The sequence below is a fragment of the Pieris rapae genome, chromosome 4, assembly GCF_905147795.1.
Source record: "Pieris rapae chromosome 4, ilPieRapa1.1, whole genome shotgun sequence".
NCBI lineage: Eukaryota > Metazoa > Arthropoda > Insecta > Lepidoptera > Pieridae > Pieris > Pieris rapae.
The window spans coordinates 1,123,334-1,143,949 of record NC_059512.1 but is presented as its reverse complement, the minus strand read 5'-3'; the positions used below and the strand labels follow the sequence as shown (position 1 = coordinate 1,143,949).

General features: G+C 32.9%; 1 protein-coding gene across 1 annotated transcript in view; it reads left to right on the top strand.

Moving 5' to 3' along the window:
- Positions 1-20,616, top strand: part of LOC111004125 (GATOR complex protein NPRL2) — a 28,709-nt gene that overhangs the window by 4,085 nt on the left and 4,008 nt on the right. Inside the window, exon 4 of the mRNA XM_022274987.2 lies at positions 412-548. Within this exon, the coding sequence (XP_022130679.1) occupies positions 412-548 (137 nt within the window). The remainder of the gene's footprint in view (positions 1-411; positions 549-20,616) is intronic.

Below are 20,616 nucleotides of genomic sequence, written 5' to 3'. Positions count from 1 at the left end.
CTTAGGAGTCTGGATCAAATCAATCCCAAGGATTAGCATCATTTAAATAATCGTCAAATTTAGAAATAGTTTATTGATCAATTTACGTTTAACAAGAGCATTAAATATATTCATTGGTAATTCTCTAATTTCATTTGAGAGTTTGTTGTAAAAACGATTACAATTTCCATATAAGGAGTGTTTTATCTACTAGAGCCTGGTTGGTCGTACGTTCTTAGTAGAGTTACTTACGTTCACCATTTATTTTAATATTGCTATTTTTTTTGCACATACATAGCTTAAAGAATATATTGATAAGACATAATATATTCAGTCGGGATCTTTAATTTTGGTCAATATACCGGTATGTTGTTCTAACGATGTTGTTAAACGCTTTTGACTATCCGTTAGTTTATTATTGAAACCTTTCAGTTGGAACGACGACCACGCACCTCACGGTAGTGCGAGTGAACACAGATCCAGCACCCGTCAAAGATCACCAAGTACCCGTATTCCTCTATAGTCGCCAGTCTTTTGTAGCAGACCAATGGGATCTTACAACAAACCAGGTCAGAGTTCATTTTTTAGACTACCTGACAGCAAGTGTTAATAACCCTTTAGCCTTCAATACAAACTTAAATCTTTGCATTCCTTATGTTAGTATTTAACACGTTTTTACATAAGGGCCTTGATTACAATGTTGTGAAAGGGCATGTTAGTTAGTCTATTCATATACAATGGTGTTCTTACAAGATACATTATTTATTTATTATGCTTGCTTTGGCTTCATATTGCGAAGAGAGAAGGTAGTTAACATTATTAATGAACTTATTATAAAGAAATTCAAGGTCTATCAAGTAACGATGTTTCTATTTGAATCTGGTATCCTAATTGATCTGATAGCACTTTATATAGATAGATAGATAGCAACGAAACTGCGGTCTTTGAACGAAATTTTTTTTTTACGTTCATTGATGATGTATGATGTTCGTGTCGGGGAGATATATATGTCGCAGCCAACTAGCTTAATTAGCTGTTCAATTAACATCCTAGCCGTTTAACTAAACGGCGACGATTAACCAGCGGCCTGAAAGATTACGTCGACGCAGCGTTTGTTACATTTAATAAACTGGCTGGCTATTGTTCAGGCCATTTGTATGATGTCTTTATTTGGCAGTAGTGAAGAAAGAAGAAAACATTGGCAGGAAACTTGCTGGCTGGCTTGCCTTAGACACAAAAAGTCGAAGCACAGATTATTGACAATTATACTGAAACAGATACAGAAATCTGAGGCCCTGAGCTAAAAAAAACCGTTGTAGTGTTGATTTGCATAGGTTTAATTATTTTAGATTTCCAATTGGTTTATTATATCAACACCAACCGCTGACCGGTCGACAAAAACATAAAATAAATGATTCACTGTTCATTATCGTATTTATTGACACAAATGTTAAATTATCATTGAACAATATAAATGTCTGGTTATAATTCTATTTGCAATGCCTTAGCAACGCTTATCATACATTTAATATTCATACACAGTTTGTATGGACTAAATTTATGACTTCGTTCACATTGCCTACTAATGATGTTTTAATTTCAAATGATGTATTCGAACGTCGCGGATTCGTTCATTGATATCTTACATAGCTAATGCGTCCGCCGATTTAATAACGGAATTGAACATTGAAGAACGATTTTTTTATAGAACAAGGGGTAAACGGGTAGTAGGCTCACCAGATGTTAAGTGATACCGCCGCCCATGAACACTCGACGTCAAAGGGCTCAAGTGAGCCCGAGTAAGAGTGCGTTGCCGGTCTTTTAAAGAATTGGTACGCTCAATTCTTGAAGGACCTTAAGTCGAATTGGTTCGGTTTCACTGGCTGCTTAGCTGGTTCCACAAAGTGGTGGTGCGCGGCAAAAACTGCCTTAAAAACGCTCAGTTGTGGAACGGCAGACGTCCAGGTGATACGGGTGGAAACTCGCATTGTGCCTCGAAGTCCGATGATGAAACTCAGCTTCAGGTATTAGTCCGAACAACTCTCTGAACTCCGAACACTCTCCATGGTAAATGCGGTAGAAGATGCAGAGTGACCCCACATCTCTACGCAACGCTAAAGGATCAAGCCACTCGGAGAGGGATTTGTCGTCGACGATTCGAACCGCTCTTCGTTGTACGACAATATATTAACACTGAAGAAGAAGTATTTATCTCAAATTTATATATTTATTTATGTGTTCCCCCTTTTTTTTGACCGCGGATCCACTTCGGTCGTGACATTCCACGCTTGTTTCATGAACGTTCATGATATTCACCATGCTAGTCAGTTATTAGTCTTAATTCTATGTCATAAATGAGGTTCCATAATGTTAGCTCACTATTTAGCAACCTCACACAGATTTCATTTAACATTGAAATCTGTGTGAGGTTTTTATAGGTGAAAGTTTAAGGTGCCTTTAGTGAAGGTTAATGCAAAGGCAAATGTCAAAAATTGTTAATTTTTATTCTTTAAAACCGTAGTTAAGATAAAAAACTGTATTTTATAAAATCCTTTTTTTATATGCTATAATGGAAGTATAAGGGGACTTATTAAAAAAAATACGCAAAACATTTTCTTGTTTTAATTATAATTGGCTTTTCACGAGTGATTGATTCAATTATAATAATTAAAGCGTCCGTATAGCTAGTAGCTTCGGCGCCGCTGAGTTGACAACTCATGAATTTTAATATGAGCCCTGTAGTTAAGGATGAATTAAATCAATTAAACTGACGCCAAATGTCTAACATTAAAAAAATAATATAAGTAATACAATAAATGTGTTAACCATATCAAAAAAACTCTAAACTATTCTGTATCTGATCCGCGTTAGTATTCAAGAAATTTGCCGACAAACAATATAACATTTGGCAGACGATAAACAAATATTATTTCCAACAATATTACAGTTCGCACTGATGACTTTAATAAGTCGGTTAAATTGAACTAATTCGGTTGGTGGGTTTTATAATTAAATGGGAATTTGAATTAACACAAACAATTACTAAGTATATACTAAAAAATAAATTTTGTTATTCTCATATATTTTTTTTGAACATTTTTTTTAAATTACTGAAGCAAAGATACCGTCTTAAAAGGGACACAATATAGTGATAATGCGGACGTTGACCGCGCGATAGCTCATTCTATTTCTAACTGAAAACACCATCGTTTTGTATCGTCTCCCGTCTTGATAACTGTTATAGATCTCGGCAATTATTTTTATCTTTTTTATTACTGATAGCTCAAACGTAGGTTAAATTTTTATGGTAATAAAACATGTTTGGTACAAAGTTTATATTTATTTAAAAGTCAAGTCAAATCATTTATTCCAATTAGACCACCTAAAATGGCTTTGAAAATGGTTCAAAATGGTTTTGAACCAAATAAAAAATAAAATATGAATCGCTGTTTTGCGGATATTTTAGAAAAGATAGCTTGTAACATTTACTGTGAATACAATTATGTAAGATGTGGTGATCTTAAATAAATAAACATCAGGTGGGATTGTAACACTTCAATCTAGTTTTATTTAAAAAAATGTACACGTGACAACAAAATCTTATATTCAGAGCATCAGTTATTACGGAAACACGCCCAGTTTCCATATTTGTATTACCAGTTTTACGTTATTGAGGTCGCACGCGCAACTACACAATGAAGGGTTCAGACCCAAATTATGATTGGCCGAATTACAAACGACATTGCCCTTTGCTATCGTAGAGGTATTCTAAATTGCTTAAATTGATTGGGACATAAGCATAGACAAACTTTAACATTATTTATTTCTTTACACATCGTAACATTTATAGAAAAAGAAATAAAATACATAAAACTTATATGGGATGCAACAGGCGGCATTATCGCTAACAAGCGATATCTTCCAGCCAACAAAAAAAAGTGCAAGAAGCGCATAACCAAATCTTATATAAATAAAATAAACTAAAAGTTCTACTATACGAAAATTTAAAACACTCTTTACAAACATTATTTAATTTAGATATTACAAATAAAGGCGGAAGCAAGGGCATGTCTCTGCTAAGAGCCGAGAATCGCCTCTGCCCCCACTTGGTACAGATACCGGCAAAAGAATAGAAGAGTTTAATTAGTTCTCAAGTTTTTTATACGTCCCGCAGTCATAATTGAATTTATGTGTCTACTGAGGAAGTGCTTAACATATCAGAGAACGCCCATTTAAATGTTAAAAACATTCTCGTATCAGCGCGAAGAATATGCATGAAATAAAGTTTTCTATTAATACTTTTATGACGTCACTGAATTGTTTGATTTGTCAAACAAGTCTGTGTGTAGAAAATTTCACGCGGGCGATTTTACGGTATAATCATTAATATTGACGAATATTTTCAAACCGTATATTGTCTGTTGTTAACAGAATAATAACTTTACGATGACATCATGTATGTTAATAATTTAAAGAGTTTGTGAGGTAGTGGGTAATTTCTTCTAAACGACATCGAAGGGGTTACTCATATTGGGTCGTAAAAACCGATGGTCGTAATAGCCGATGTCGTTATTAAAGAACCTAATACAATAATAATAACTTAATAATAAGAATTCAGCCGGGACCTTTCATTTTGGTCAACATAACCGGTATTTTGTTCAAAACGGTTTTGAACGTAATTATAAATAATGCAATTCTTGTAATTTCAGCGAGTGTGCAGCGAAATATATCCATAGACAACATAATATATAATTAACAAAACATACACACAGAAACACAAAGTGACAATGTAGTGTGAAATTTTTTTTAAAGAACAAGGTACGTTTAAGTATCTAATGTGTGTGGTTTAAATTGGCCCTGGCCCTGGTATTATGCTGAGGAGCAGGCTGTTCCACACTGCTGATTAAAAAGAGTGGCGGAGACTTTATTGCCAGTTCTCTTCCGTTCTCCGCCCTTGATTTGAGATCTGGCAGTAAATGTAAATTCACAATTAATTTAATTTTTTTGACGTTCATAAGTGTACTTGTTTACCTATATGAATAAAGATATTTTTGTTTGTTTGTTTAAGGTATTTGATATCTATTATAATGTTTCATTTCATACAAATATTTATTAAATTTTCTATTCATTTTACAAATTATTGCTACTACTTTAACATAAACTAACCTTAAAATATAAACACTAAAATATTATTATTATTATTCAATTATTTATCCTCTTTATTGTTTAAAGACGATTTATAACATAACGAATGGATATTTAATTTTTATTCTTGAATGTATATTATCTAATTATTAATGTTTTATAGTTAATATAAAAGTCTACTTTATGCCTCCTTCGGTTCCAAAACTGCGCTTACCTTCTTATCCTTGAAAGATGTTAACTCAGTGCTACCCATTAATTTGATTAACATTAATTAATGGCCTTAGAACATACCCACGTTCTCAAGTTATAAGTGAGAACCGATAGTTTTTTAAATATTTTTCTGTTAACATTTGGCACCACAGTAAATAAATAATCATTTATATTGTAAAATCTATTTTACGAAACTACCTTTTGAAAGGGGCAACTAGAATCAACTCTATATTATTTAACGTTCAATTTTAGGTGATCTAATTTTTTAATTTCAACCATTTATTTTAGTAATATTGTTATATACTGAATAACGAAACTTGTATTCAATATAAGTTGGTATGTGCATTGTATTGGCACGCTTCTCAACCTAAATGCCATCAAAGTTTTGTGATGAGATGTTTTAAATTCTCAGCTATTGTGATATAAATATACTAGATTCATAGTATGTCGATGAACTGATTTAAGCAGGTACTCATGTACCACACTCGGGAGATATAAAGGGATGGAAATTACTCTGATTTTGTAGTCAAAAGCACAAACGAAGAATGATATATTTTAGTACATCAACCATCTAAAAACATTATCAAAAATGCTTATTGTTTGCTATTTTAGTGACAGCCACTAGCCAGGGTTTGTAATACTCGTAGAATAGATATATTCACACATGTGTACAGTAAATCCTAATATATGAATATAAAACATAGATAGACATCTGTTACATATTGTAGTCACCCAATTACCATAACAAATCATATCACGTTAGAATATGATAATTTAAATCTCCATATTGTGCTACAAGCGGGAAAATATGTAAAAAGAAACACAGACAACTGCAACTCGGTTTTTCTACCGTAAAAAGTTATAAAATCTGTCTCATTTTGTTACGTAATTAGCTAGCTATTTTGACATTTTATAATGAAATATAGTATATATATATATCGTTACTATAAGGACTTCGTCTGTAATAATTAATAAGCAAGTTTTCTATGCCTTGCTTTACCTTTAGAGATAATGTTTTTATTATATTTACACAGGCTTGCTAACACTCGCAATACGTTCATGGCTCATAACCAATATGCAGAAAAACATAACAACTTCTAATGCGACAAGCTTGCTTTCAAACAAAACGATTACCAAAATTATGAAAAAAAAAACAACTATGGACATCTTTCTTCGTTTATCAGAATCTGGATATCAATGAGGTTTGACCAAAACGCGCTCTGGGTGAAAAGGTGGGACAAGTGGGATGATGCCTTTGGTATCTAGACGCTGGATTCGTTAGCATAGAGATAAGTTTCATCATCGGACGTCTTCAACAATTCGTTCCACAACTGAGCGTTTTCAATGCAGTTTTATATACAACCGATATATTTCCAAAGCAATTCGACTTAGGTTCCTTCAAGAAAAGTATACCAATTATTGCTGCGGCATCACTGTCTGATGAGCCTTCTGCCCGTTTGACCCCTGTTACATAGAAAACGAGGCACTAGCCTAACATCTATAAATCGCTTTTCGCTTTTGCTAATGTATAATGCCTAAATCCGTTACTAAAATCAGACATTATCAGAGATTAATCAATATTTATACATGATAAGATATTAATAACATTTTACTGGGTTTTATTATATTAATGGAGCAAACACGTTAATTATGTACTGAATTTTGGTGGCTTAATGTGTGTTTTACAAAATATTACGGCTATAAAGGCACTGTCTGCCGCGTACCATCACTTTATGGAACCTGCTGTATGGAGTTAATCTGATAGGTGCCTTAATAAAAGAGCGAACCAATCCCACAAAAGTCGGAAACACACACGCAATCTTCCGGCATTGCAGGTCCAAGGTTGTTGGTTTTAACTGTATTCAATTTGATTGCCGGATTTTTTTATCTTGTTCAAAAACTATTATATGATTACTGTTAAAAAAATTAATATCCTAAATCCTTGTTTTCACGAGCGGTAAGGAGAGACCGGATGTAGAAATTAAATAATTTTCTTAGATTAATACAGAAGCTAATTTATTTCAATACAATTATTTAATATCGAAATAATGAATATTATTATATTCCACGGTGTTGATAAGCGTTATTTATAATTAAAATTAAATTAAAACGTTCCGTAACAATATACTGTACAGTAGGAAGATTATTATTAGTTTTACAAAAATGAAACTGTAATCTATTAAATTGTCGGATTTATTATTAATATTTTTTACTCTCAATCTCTCTTTGTACGATCTCTCTCTCTCTCTCTCTGGTTTTAATTTGGATGTGCTTGAAATCAGTGAGGCCATGACTTCCTTCTGCGAGCAAATACTCCTAAAAAGAGCGAAGAGTCTGCAAAAACCTTTTTGAGATATGGAAGGGGAGGGGAAAGAAGTAGAACGAGGAAGCGAGCCCTAGGGCTTCATTAATGCGGTCGTGTTGGTACCGAAGGTGTTTTTAGTGGCTATACGAGTAGCTCACACGATTCTCAGAGTAGCAAAGTACCTGGAGTCGAGTTCCACATAGCCCTGCTGTCGGGAGATACGTCAACACTTTGATAATAAAAGACGGACTACTGTATGATAAAAATGTTCTGCATTTGACATAAGAGACCTTGATATGCTATCTTACTAAATATAGCACACATATTCGCTTCTAACACGCGCACATATATATAGACATTCTACAGCTATTTATGTCGCTTATCATTATCATCTTTCACTTCGAAGATTTAATTTATTTCGTCATAGACGTGTATTTATCTATTATATTTCCATATTGCAATTAAAACTATGAGGGATACATATATGATAATAACCTTAAAAATATATTACACAGTCAAAATCTGTTACTGGGACAATTGATATGTGGTCGTTAAAACCGATAGTCGTAGTAGCCGATGTCATTTTAATATTTTCTGCCGGGACCTATTTTATTTTGACCTTTTTTTTTGGTTAATATAACCGGTATATTTTAAATGACGTCGTCGTAAACAGTGTTGACTGTAATAACTGAAATATATTATTAAAAGGAGTCCCTCTAGGCAAGGTTCCACGGTACTGGCAGAGTTCCCCTTTGAATAGCTAGACTAATTCTTGGTCCGAGGTAGCTGTTAGCTCTTCAGTCTCCTGTCGACTAACGTATTTACTATTTCCTTAAAAATCTTTATAGCGATAGTACCCCACGGACCAAGGGTCTCGACACCCATTGGGACAAAATCATAATTGGAGCCTTGACCCCTATTTTAGATGTTATAATCATGTTATCAATTTACTAAATATAATTCATAAAAAACTGTTAAAAACACAAATACAATTCTAAACAATTATAAAAGGTAGGAAGAGAAATCAATTCAAATCAATAGTTCACTACGATAATTTCAATTTGAAATATGCTGTACGCTGATAACAGGTCGTTGACCGTTCTAAAAATATGCTTTGTTATGTATTTTACACATGTTCTTATAAGAATTACATGAAACATCACTTTTATACTAATGTAGGTTTTAGTTTTACTTTTAGGAAATTGTACATTAACTGCCGTTGTGTCAAACGGACGAGAACTGGCAAGAAACTATCCGCTATTCCTTTTAGTGGTATTTTTTAAATGCTTGTTCAATTGAATATATTCTGTTAAATAAAATATATTAACTTATATATTAATTAAGTAATTTGGTCGGGTTTTAGTATAGAAAATTACCCTTTCTACTACTCTAAACACGCGGATATTATCATGATAAAATTTTCATGTTGTAATAGACTAACAAACAATATCTTATCAAGTGTCATGCAAACACGTAGATTAACTCCGATATAAACGTCTCGTTTGCCCATTTCCAAGCAACCAAAAAATTGGGATCTTAGTAAGTTCTTTGGGGTCCAAAAAAGAAACTGGATTAGGGTAGTCTTAGTGTGACGTCAAATAAGGTTTTGACATCTGAAAGACAGAGAAAGAAGGATTATAGTCAGTACTTATTACAAAGTTGACAATGCCATCTAGTAATGGTGAAATCAAAAGAATTCAGTCACAAAAAAATATCATTTTCTATGGATACTGACCGTTTTTTTGACATCTGTATGACAGATGACAGTAGATCTGTTCTGTTTTTTCTTTGCTGCATGTAGTTGGCATGAGCCAAGAACGTGTTTTCTCGTGTTAAAACTGGTAATAATTGAAAATAAATGAAATAATAAAAAAATATATCATTCAAAATATGTATGAAGCCGTAAATTTGTGAAAAAAAATGAAATATTCATGTAAAAAGCATCATAGTGAAGTGACTTTGATCTTTGATAGACGCAATTTCATTAAAGTTATAAGTTTTCTTTATAATTTGTAATAAAAAGTGTTTTATAACGATTCACAAATCGTTCTAATACATTGATTTTAAGAATAAATATTTTTTTGTTATTATCTCAATAATATTTTTTCTTGACAGTGATTCATTCTCTTTCCCTTCATATGTCATACTTAGCGCTAAGTCTGAGGTTAAGATTTTCCACCCATATTCTGACCCAACATTCTTTAGAGCAACTAATGATATCGTTTTTTAATTAAACTTCAGTAATAAATTCAATATACAATTTATTCATGAAGTTTAATTTAATGTATAGTACCCAGTAGAACAGTGATGGGCTGCATGCTTGGAAACATGGTGGTCCTGCTCCACAGATACCCTGCTCATAGAGCCTTGATGAAATCAATTGGTTGCTGCTCTAATTTTAAATATTTTTGTTTTATAATACTACAAACGCATTATTTTATCTTTATCTCACACACTTTTATGGTTTTTTTATTAGACTTCCTTTTTATGTGCACACTTAACTTTCGCTCGAATGGTGAAGGAACAAATGACGGTGTGTGTCAGGCGCAGGAAGCTGATCACCCGCTTGTCTATTTGATTGACAAAGACATGAATTAGATACAGAAATCTGAGGCCCAGACCTAAAAAGTCTGTTGCGCCATACATTTTATTTTCGTACTCGCTTAAACCAAATACTCCTTCACTTCCTCTCAATGTGATGACACTTTATTATCCCCGAGTTTCCAGCTAGCATTAATGGTACACCCGTAGGGCCTCATATCATCTCACAGCTCATTGTGCGAACTTCCCGTATTTATCTGATTAATCAACCGTCTGTCCCAGATTTGTACGGTGGGACATTTTAATAATTTAGAAATATAGTCGGTGCTCTCTACGTCCTCCTGTCGCATAAAAATTGTATATACCACTTATTAAGCTGAACAATGTCATCTAGGTTAGAGTATTAATCCTCTCTTGTTCTTAGTAGTCGATATTGAAGAGGAATTTAATAAGCCTATTAAACAGTATAAATTATTTATCTCTATCTCTGGTACTCTGGCACGTATATTGCACAAAACTTGGCGGTTAAAAAGAGTGGCGAAGAGTTTATTGTAAGTTCTTTTCCATTCTATGCCCTTGATATGAGAACTGGCAGTAAATGTAAAATTAGAAGCATTTAATGTATATTTCTTTTCTTGACGTTTATAAGTGTACATTGTGTCACCTATATGAATAAATGATTTTTATGACATACGTAATAAATAACTTAACTAAAAAACGATTACGTGTTGCATCGGCCTTATCACTGTTAACCTGTCCTTTCCAGGCAAACTTAAAGAAAATGATTTAACCCATAATGACCCAAAACGCCAAATCAGGGCAAGCGCAGAGTCTATGAAAATATTTATGAATGAGATCTCCCGCCCGAGATCCGCCCTCCATGGACACTCAGAATGCGAGAGGGCTCGCAACTGCGTTGCCGGCCTTTTAAATATTGGTACTCTTATTCTGCAGTAGGCAGCTGGTTCGTCATAGTGGTGGTGCGCGGCAAAAATTGCGTTAAAAACTGCTCAGTTCTAGAACGACGGGTCAACGACGTCAAGGTGATACGGATGATATGTATTCGAAATTTTATATTGCAGTTTCTTAATAACTAGAATTTGAGATTTGTCGTAAGTTAAAACATTCACTAGCCCTAAAACAGAACCACTTGTCTTGCAACATTCTATTTCGATGTTGAAAATAATAATTCATACGATATTAACCTTTATGTATATCGTTTAAGAGCTATAATTGTATGGAAGATAAATCAATTAACATAAATAAATATTAGGATGACAGACTCGTGGCATTCGTGATTCGGTCACTTTTGACTTTAGATTATAATACGACTATTTAATCAGCATTTCTAATGATCTAAGCATTATCTATTTTAGATTTTTTTTGTATAGAACGGAGGCGAAAACCCTTTCTGTTACCCGATGTTATTGCAATAGAGTGGAGTTGGTTCGTGATCAGCCAACAGTCATCATCAAGTACCTTGGGGTTGGGATGGTGTCTCACGTTCAAGAATAATGCAAAAATGTCGAGACCCTTGGTCCGTGGGGTCCTATCGCTATAAGGCTTTTTAGGGAAATATCAAAAGGATTAGTCGACATCACAGGACACCGAAGAGCTGGCAGTTACCTCGTACAAATAATTAGCTATTCAATGGGGGAACACTACCAGTATCTTCGGAACCTTGCCTAAAGGGACTCCTTCTAATAATATAATTTCGCTAAATTATTATGGAGATCATTGGTGCTCACATATTTACAAATATTGCAACTATATTTACAATATTCTTATAAAAAAAATACAGTCACACAGTGTGCTTAAGAAATAAAATTCTACTGATTTTAAAATCACTTACACTAGTAGAATGATCTCTGAGTAATATTGATTTAAAGATAGAAGAGAGAAGAGTTTATTGAGATAATATTGATTTTCAAAATATTTTTAAAATCTAGCCGCAGCGGAGTACTATGCACAGTAGATATTAGTCTCGTAAAAGCAATTTTTGTTAAAATATTCCTCTCTCCGTAAATCTAGGAGAAAGTTTTTGACTGATTTAATAATTCAATATTATAATGGACTTGTTTGAATCACCAAAATGTTTCAAATACTGGTTTTACATGAATAAAAACATTTGTATTCTGAATAAAATAACAGTGATTTGATTTCTTCAGTCGTTTCTTGTATAGCTATTAATGAAACGAAGCTATTTATTAGGAATGGAAGAGGCTCATCTAAGGTTAAAGATTAGCTTTTTGAGCTGGAGGCTTACCTGATTCGTGGTGACACCGCCGCCCATGGACACTCATCCTCCGAGATAGCGAGTGCGTTGCCGGTTTAACAATCGGTACGCTCTATTCTTTGTGGTACAGATAAGACCTTTTTTTTTTAGTAATCTGACAGCTAACATACATGTTATTAAATAAAACACTTAGACAATATACAAAGCCGAACCTAAACAATATATATGAAACAGAAAACATAAGTAAGTAATATCCAACTGAAATTTAATATAAAACAAACGACAGTTCATACTTAATATTTCAAAGAAACAACTAAATTGTTACTGCGAAACAAAGGCTTCATGCTTTGGTTCTAAATGTGAGGTGCTGGAAAATAATTTGCCTTATTATTTGTTTTATTTTTTACAGTTATGATATACGACCGCTACTTTAAAAAATATTTTTGTGGCGACTTCCAAAAATTTGATACTTATCCTTTTTCCTTTAAACTCATTTTATTTCGGTTGTTTTTAACAGTTATTCTTAATAGGTCGAGAGCAACGCAATTATTCAGACATTATGAGCTCGGCAAAACCAGTTCTGAATTATACCCGCTGTATATTCAGTGTGTAAAAATACTACATTTATATTTTTATTACTAGGTGTACAACATATGATATACAAATATCAAAAATATATATAATTTTTATTCTTAACACAGATGTAATTGAAATTATATTCCTCTGTTTGACCATTAATAAGCATTATAATTATTATCATACACGCGATACAAACGTGATATGATAATATGCGAATATGCGAGTGTTATTTCAAAAGTCAGACTTGTTTACCAAATGTATTTTATTGTAAATTTAGAGTGGGTGACGATATAAACATTATTTTTATCGATCGTGTTTTGTCACAAATAAATATTTATATTAATAATCTCCGTATTTTTAGATGGGATTTTCTTTTAGAAATTTTTTAGTTCTATTTTTATATAAACATTTTTAGACCTATATTCTTCATCATAACGATTTAAATAAACGGTATTAACTACTTTCTTAATAATATTAATAATTATTTAATATTTTAAAAAAAAACAAGAAGTTTATTTATAAGAATGAATAACATTAGTCTGATTAATCTTGAAATATTAATCTATATCAATGTGAAAATCTTTTCACAAAAGCTTCGTCGCTATTGTTAAAAAATATATGTAGGCTTGTGAACGAATAAGGAAGTAAAAATGTAAACATAAGGTCGTGAATACATAATACTATGTAGACCTTGAATAAGCATGATAACAAATAAAAAATAAAATTCTTACTCCATAGAACCAACATTGCCATTGGAATGGCCTTGATCAGGAATTTTATGGTATACTGAGAACTTATTTTCTATTACAGTAACTTAAAACTCATGCATTAAAAAACTTATTATGTAATACTACAGTACAACATATCACATGTAAACAAAATTAAAAAATAAAACTTTTATTTTTTTAAACATTGTCATAGAATTTGTTCCTTGATATTATGGAACATTTTTTGTGCTCTATCAAGTTTTCGAAATGCGATGAAAGATATTTTACCGGCATTTTTTTACACCTTGTCTAATATTATTGTAGTTCTAGTGGGGTTCCTTATTTTTGTTGCAATTAAAATATACTAATCGATGATAATATAGCAGTCGAATGGTGAAAGAATTTTTTAAATCGGTCCAGTACTTTTTGAGCCCATTCGTTACAAACATACATACAAATCTTTCCTCTTTATAACCTTATAGATTATTAATAATTTAATCCAAGTTAAACTCTTCTCGTCTTGATACTAAAGAGTGCGATTTTTATTTATTTGTGTAGCTGAATCGTTTTGTTTTATAAAGCATTGTTGGCGTAGTGGTTTAAACGTCTGTTACCCCGGATGCCTTCCTTAAAACCACGTGCAAAAATGGATTTTTCTTCGTGTGCAAAAAATCACAAAGGATTTGAGGAGATGAAATTGTCGAAGCACTATGAGACTTCTAGAAAACGAACACTTCCATATTGTGTACAAAAAATTACATAATATTTATAACTATCAAAACACACACACACGCCAAATATCAATAATCAAAGAAAAAATAAAAAAGCATGAGAGATAACGATTTTTTTTCAAGAACAAGGTACGTTTTATGTGTGTGGTGGAGGAGCAGACTGTTCTACATCGCTGGTCATTCTGCCACAGACCACAGCTAGCAGCAGGCATGTGTTTCAGTCGCAAAAAAATAAAAAAAATGAACATAACATAAAACAGAATAATTGAATTTATATCACTCTATTAACATAATACTCATGTATTATATTATATATGTAATGCTTCGTAAACACGAGGCGCCGTTTGTTTATTAATACGATTCAGGGCAACCATTTATAACGTAAATATAGGAAAGCTTTGTGTACTACACTTATATACAATATATAGGAATGGCTTCATATGCGCAAAACTATGATTTAGCAGTTTTACTTAGACGGACGTGAAAAAGGAGAGTCGCCTAAAAAATGAAATAAAAGAGCGGGGTATGATTGGAATATTGTAGCAAAGATGAAAGACAGTTGGAATAATTTGTAGGAAATCGTGCATTTGTGTGACAAGTCTCTTCACAAAGACGACTTCATATTACGATCTAATCTGACTTAAGACTAATAAGATTTATCTATCCTAATTCAGTTAAAAGCATCTTTAACATAAGAAAATGTATAACACTACTAACAGTCTCTATAAAGGGGAAGACGATTGGGTTCTATTTTATAACTCCAATCTTCTGACTAGGCCCATGAACCATTCAAGTGTTTGTGAAGTCAATATTCAATGTAATTAAACATAAATTATACTACTCAAATTAAGGCAAATTTATTATTATTTAATCTTAGCGAATTATTTGTAAGACTCATAGAATTGTTAATGAAATCAAGACATCATTTCTATTTGTGCTTTCATTGTACAAACTTTTAGTAGTTATTAAAATTATTATTAAATACTAAAACGTATCTTCTTAATTAGGAGTTAATTACCAGTTGTAACAAGTGAAATGCATTTTCCATATTAAAGTATAAGTACATACATAAATTTATTTATTGTTTGACTTCAAATGATTGTCACCCTAAAGTGTATTGAATATGTGCACGCGCAGCCAATGCAACATTGTTATCTACACGTGGAGTCAATATATGTATTGTAAATATACAGCAGTAAGGCTGTATTTAGGAGAAAATAATTTATCAATAATAATTAGGAGTTTTAATTAGTTTTGGTACCTTTAAAATTAAGAACAGATATTTATTTCGTAATACTATAAATAAATTATTTATTCTAGATAAATACCAAATATGGAATATTACATGCACAAAACGGTTCATACATTAGTAAGTTCATTTGCCAAGGAAAACATCAATAAAATGTATGAAAAACATTTTGCTACTTACTTTATCTAAGTATTTGCTTGTGTAACTAATTCGGCTGTGATAGTGTGAATGTGATGGTATATAATTATGTGAACGTGTGTGTGGTGTGTCCGCATGATGCAGGTTTTTCTTAATCAATTTAAACATACATTCATCGTATTACATACATCGCTTCATACTCAATTTAAACATACATTGAGTATGAAGCGATAGCTTAAATGAATTAGTTTTTTCATTTTTCTATATTATTGGAGAAAGAGAATAAAAAAGTGGCCATCAGGATACCGGAAGTCGAAAAAATTGGTTCTTGAAAAAAAATAGTTGTAAGTGTGTGTATATTTTGTAATTGTGTTGTTGTGTTGGCCAAGTGGCTGCAGCCTGCGAATCAACCAACCTGTGCACCAATGGACTTTCTATGTGCGCATTTAGCATTCGCTCGTACGGTGAAGGAAAACCTCGTGAGGAAACCAGGTAGCATTAGACTCAAAAAGTCGACGTGTGTCAGGCACAGGTGGCTAATCACCATCTTGCCTATTAGACTAACAAATGATCATAATACGGATACATAAATCTGAGGCCCAGACCTAAGGCTGTAGCGCCACTAATTTATTTCTTTTTTTTATAATATTTTCTAAATGTTTTATTATATAGGTAAATGAGGCATGTCATTTATTACGTATCAGTCTATATACCTGTGATATTTAAGCCCGTCCGCTATCTTTTTGTATAAAATTTCGAATAAACGAGTAGTGTACACGGAAGCATTCAACTTTAGTAAACTTTATTTAAAACAAAACACGGTAAGAAAAAAATTGTTCTGACTCTAGGCCCACCACTACTGGTGTTAATGGTCTACTAGACAGCTTCTCCTAGATATAGATGCAATACTTCCATAGCCCACTTTCTTCGAAGGGTCCTTCCTTCCTAGGTCGGGAAGAAAGGAATTCGGCTCGACCAGGTCTTTCCAGCCATTTCCAAGATTTCGTCGGCCCACCTTTTAAATTGCCTACCTCGGTTTCTTTAATGGCCTCTTGGTTGGAGAAAAATTGTAACACTATTACAATTTTTCTCCAATTATCTGCTCTTCTTACACTACATACCGCCACGCGATTAGCCCTTGAAATCATGGTCCTCTCTGGCCGTGAATGATGTGAAAAATCTTGGCCCAGCAAGAGCCTATCACATTCGCGCTGATTTTTAAAGCGCCAAAAGAAGGGATGCTGAATGCTGATGCATCCCATATATCTCTATCCCCTGAAGCGTCTCACATACATATCATAACGATATATTCATTTAACACAATGCTACTGTTGTACTGTGTACTTATGAGAAAGGAATTAATTATGGTTACTTAATATTGAATAAATATTATCACTGTAAACCTGTATCATACGATTTGACCTTTATAGGATACGGATAGGCAATTATGTTATTTATACTTAAAGATAACGATGGCATTCAGGACAATTATGCGTAGTGAATGGTTCGATTACCTGAATATTAAAAGGCTACAATGCAAATAGCTAATGTAACTTGTCGCAGCGATATTTGCTAAACAGACATATTTGAGAAAATGATGCTAGTACTTATTCAACAGAGCAAGGTTACATTGTGATCTATCAAAAGGCTCAGAATATGATGCAGAATCGTGATTTAGAACTAAGTTGCCTTCTGTATGTTAAAAATGTATTGAATTTTATTAGACGGGAAAGTCTCTGGAATGCCTTTATACATTACCCTGAGATATATGAGACGCTTCAAATGTCTTAAATGTAATCGAAAATGTAACATGCGGAGAAATTTGTTATGGGGCAGTTTATTTACAATAAAACGTCCCGGAATCTTATCATTTTACTACCTTTTAAGGTAAACCTTACACAAAATCTACTTTCGCCTAAACCCAATAACTTATCTCCATTTTAAATCTATTTTTGACCATCATGACCATCATGAGATAGACATATTAATCCAATTATTGATAAAAGTGTGCCAATAAATCGACGGATTGTAAAAGCCATCTGTTAATACAAGCTATCCATGGTACATCGGTACACCATCTCGCTTTTCATTTAAAAATAATAGTTGTTTTATTATATTAAAGTTTGCTGTGTGTTTGTGGCTGTGTCACAAGTTATACCACAAGACCATGCCTTATACTGGATTTTTTTGTTAACTCAATGCTATAAACCTGAAATATTATTTACCTCTTCGATCGATCGATTTTTATCGCTTAAGATTGAGACGTTACAGCCTAAACATTCGCATATAGTCAAACATTTGTGGGGTTTTTGGGCGAGGCGCAATACCCTTTAGTGGTGCTTTGATACACATGGCCAAAGTCAACAAAGTGGATTGACACTTCTTGATAAAATACTTACGTGACGTCACATAATCCCGTGACGTTGGAATTTTGAAGGCGTGGGTTTGTTATTGGGTTTCTTTAGTTAAATGCGCTTCTAGAATTTTTTTCCTTAAACTTATCTACCGCATTGGTAGAAGATGTTTGCCGATATCTGTAACAAGAACGAGCTACGGCTTGCGCAAAAATGGCAGTCATCGCAGCCCATAGACACCCATTTTCATTGGGTGCGTTGCTGGCCTTACCAAAACTTTTTAGGTTGAATTAATTCTTTCATAAATCCAGTTCAATAGGAAGCTATAGAAGTTCCTATACCAATGCTTTATTTTTCATTTCTTTAGATCTATTAAGAAAATTGTTCTCTATTGATCGTACGGAGTAATTGTGACTCAGCGGGATCAAAGCATCTTAGATTAAGGTCGTGTTTTATTTAAGGGGTCACGGCTAGTGGACCCCGTTGAGTGCGTGTAAGATACTTATGTACATTATGTAGTGAAATAATAAATAAATAAAATAAATAAATTATCACAGCTATTAAATATATGTTGAATCTTGACGTTTTAGTTATATTGTATTGAAAATCGGTTGTATTGAGTAAAATAAACTTGAATTATTTTGTATGAAGACTTTACGAGTCTTTGGAGGAGAATTTGTTCGTTGGCCTAAACATGTTTTAAGTATTAGACGTCGAAGTAGGTATACACAATTTGCTTTAATGTATATTTAAAATAAACATAATATCCAGGGATTTGATGTTCTCGGTATTTAGAGATTAAAGAAACTTAGAAAATGTTTTCTTATGGGACAACAGGCGGGCCTACTATTTAACGCCAGTGCGTTGCTGGTCTTTAAAAGCCCTAAGTCGTAACGGTTCGTTTACAAACATCCTTTACGAGGAAAACATGCATTAAATGTACTCTTCAGGTGCTCGAGCTTTTGAAAGAAATTGAACTGAATTAGGAATTATTCCTTAAAATTTCAATTTCAAATATCCCCCCCCCCTGTGGGCGTGGACCCAAAGCTAGATAAGCAAAGCTTTGGACATTAAACGACCTAAATCTAAATATATTTCCCAAATTCTTCACACTACATTACATAAACGAAATTTATCTTAAAAACATTTCGTGTCATTTACATACAAATGACATTGGAACTTTGTGTCAAATATGGTATTAGAAACGTTCACTCCCACGACACATTGTTTCTTCTGCACCGGCGCCACTTAAAGACCGCTAACAAATGCGATTTTATAACGGCTTCCCGGTAAAAACGGCATTAATTAACCGATTTTAAAAGGTCGGTATCGCACTTGAGCCACTTTGATCGCGTTGAACGCGTTGTCGCTTAGTTTTTTTTGTTTTATATGATCTTCGGAAGAAGGCCCATCACCTCACATCACGCTTGAATAAAATAAAATAAAGTTTTGGAGGAATATATTATTAATCGTTTATTTGCAAAGAAAGTGTTACATTTAGATCTATAAAATGCAAATGTCGCATAAATGTACATAATGTCATAATAATATGTTAAGTTTATTTATTTATTTGGAAACAAAACAGATACATCTTAATAATAAAAATAAAACACAAAATAAACACATTCGATGTATCCACAATAGGTTTCACTAATCTAAGTTATTTATAATGTGTCTAACTTCTGGTCTATACCTGTCAAATACTCGCTCACGCTATAAACACACCTTTCCTTTAAAAATTTAATCACCTTCCCCTTGAAACCATTATTATACGTGATCTATAACTTCTAGGAAGGTGATTAAATAGTTTGACCACCATGGCGTAGCAACAAGGATACGTATTCAAGGATGTTACTCGATTTGTTGCCAATAAATGTTTATTTTTCGCACACAATGATAATTTATTCTCTTATTGGGAGCATCGTTATCTTTCAATTCAAAGACAGTATACAATGGTAAACCGTTATTACTTGTAACACACAGTCCTCTAGTTGCTAAGCAATTAATTATGCACTCTGAGTACAAGAAAACAATAATTAACGCATCGCCGGAGATACTTCCGTGATTAATAAATTGCAAGCTAAGTTAATTGAACATGAAAGCGTAAAAAAGTAAGAAATTTACATTATCCTGAAATTTGCTAACGAAGAATTACCTCTACAAATAAACTACAGAATCTCTATACATATATGAAATGGTATATATTTTTTAAGTTATACTTCTTTTGGGGCGATGGGGGAAAATGATGAGAGTGAATTTTTGCGGTGCGCGCACACCAACACCTAAATTTGACATTGTAAAGTTAGGTTCAAGTATGTTCAAGTTGTATATTCTAGCATTTTTATATTTAAAACACATGTTTCGTAACAGTACAATTAAACAGTATGAATAAATAAAAATTATTTTGGTGTTTTAAATCAATTTCATATACGACGGTGATAG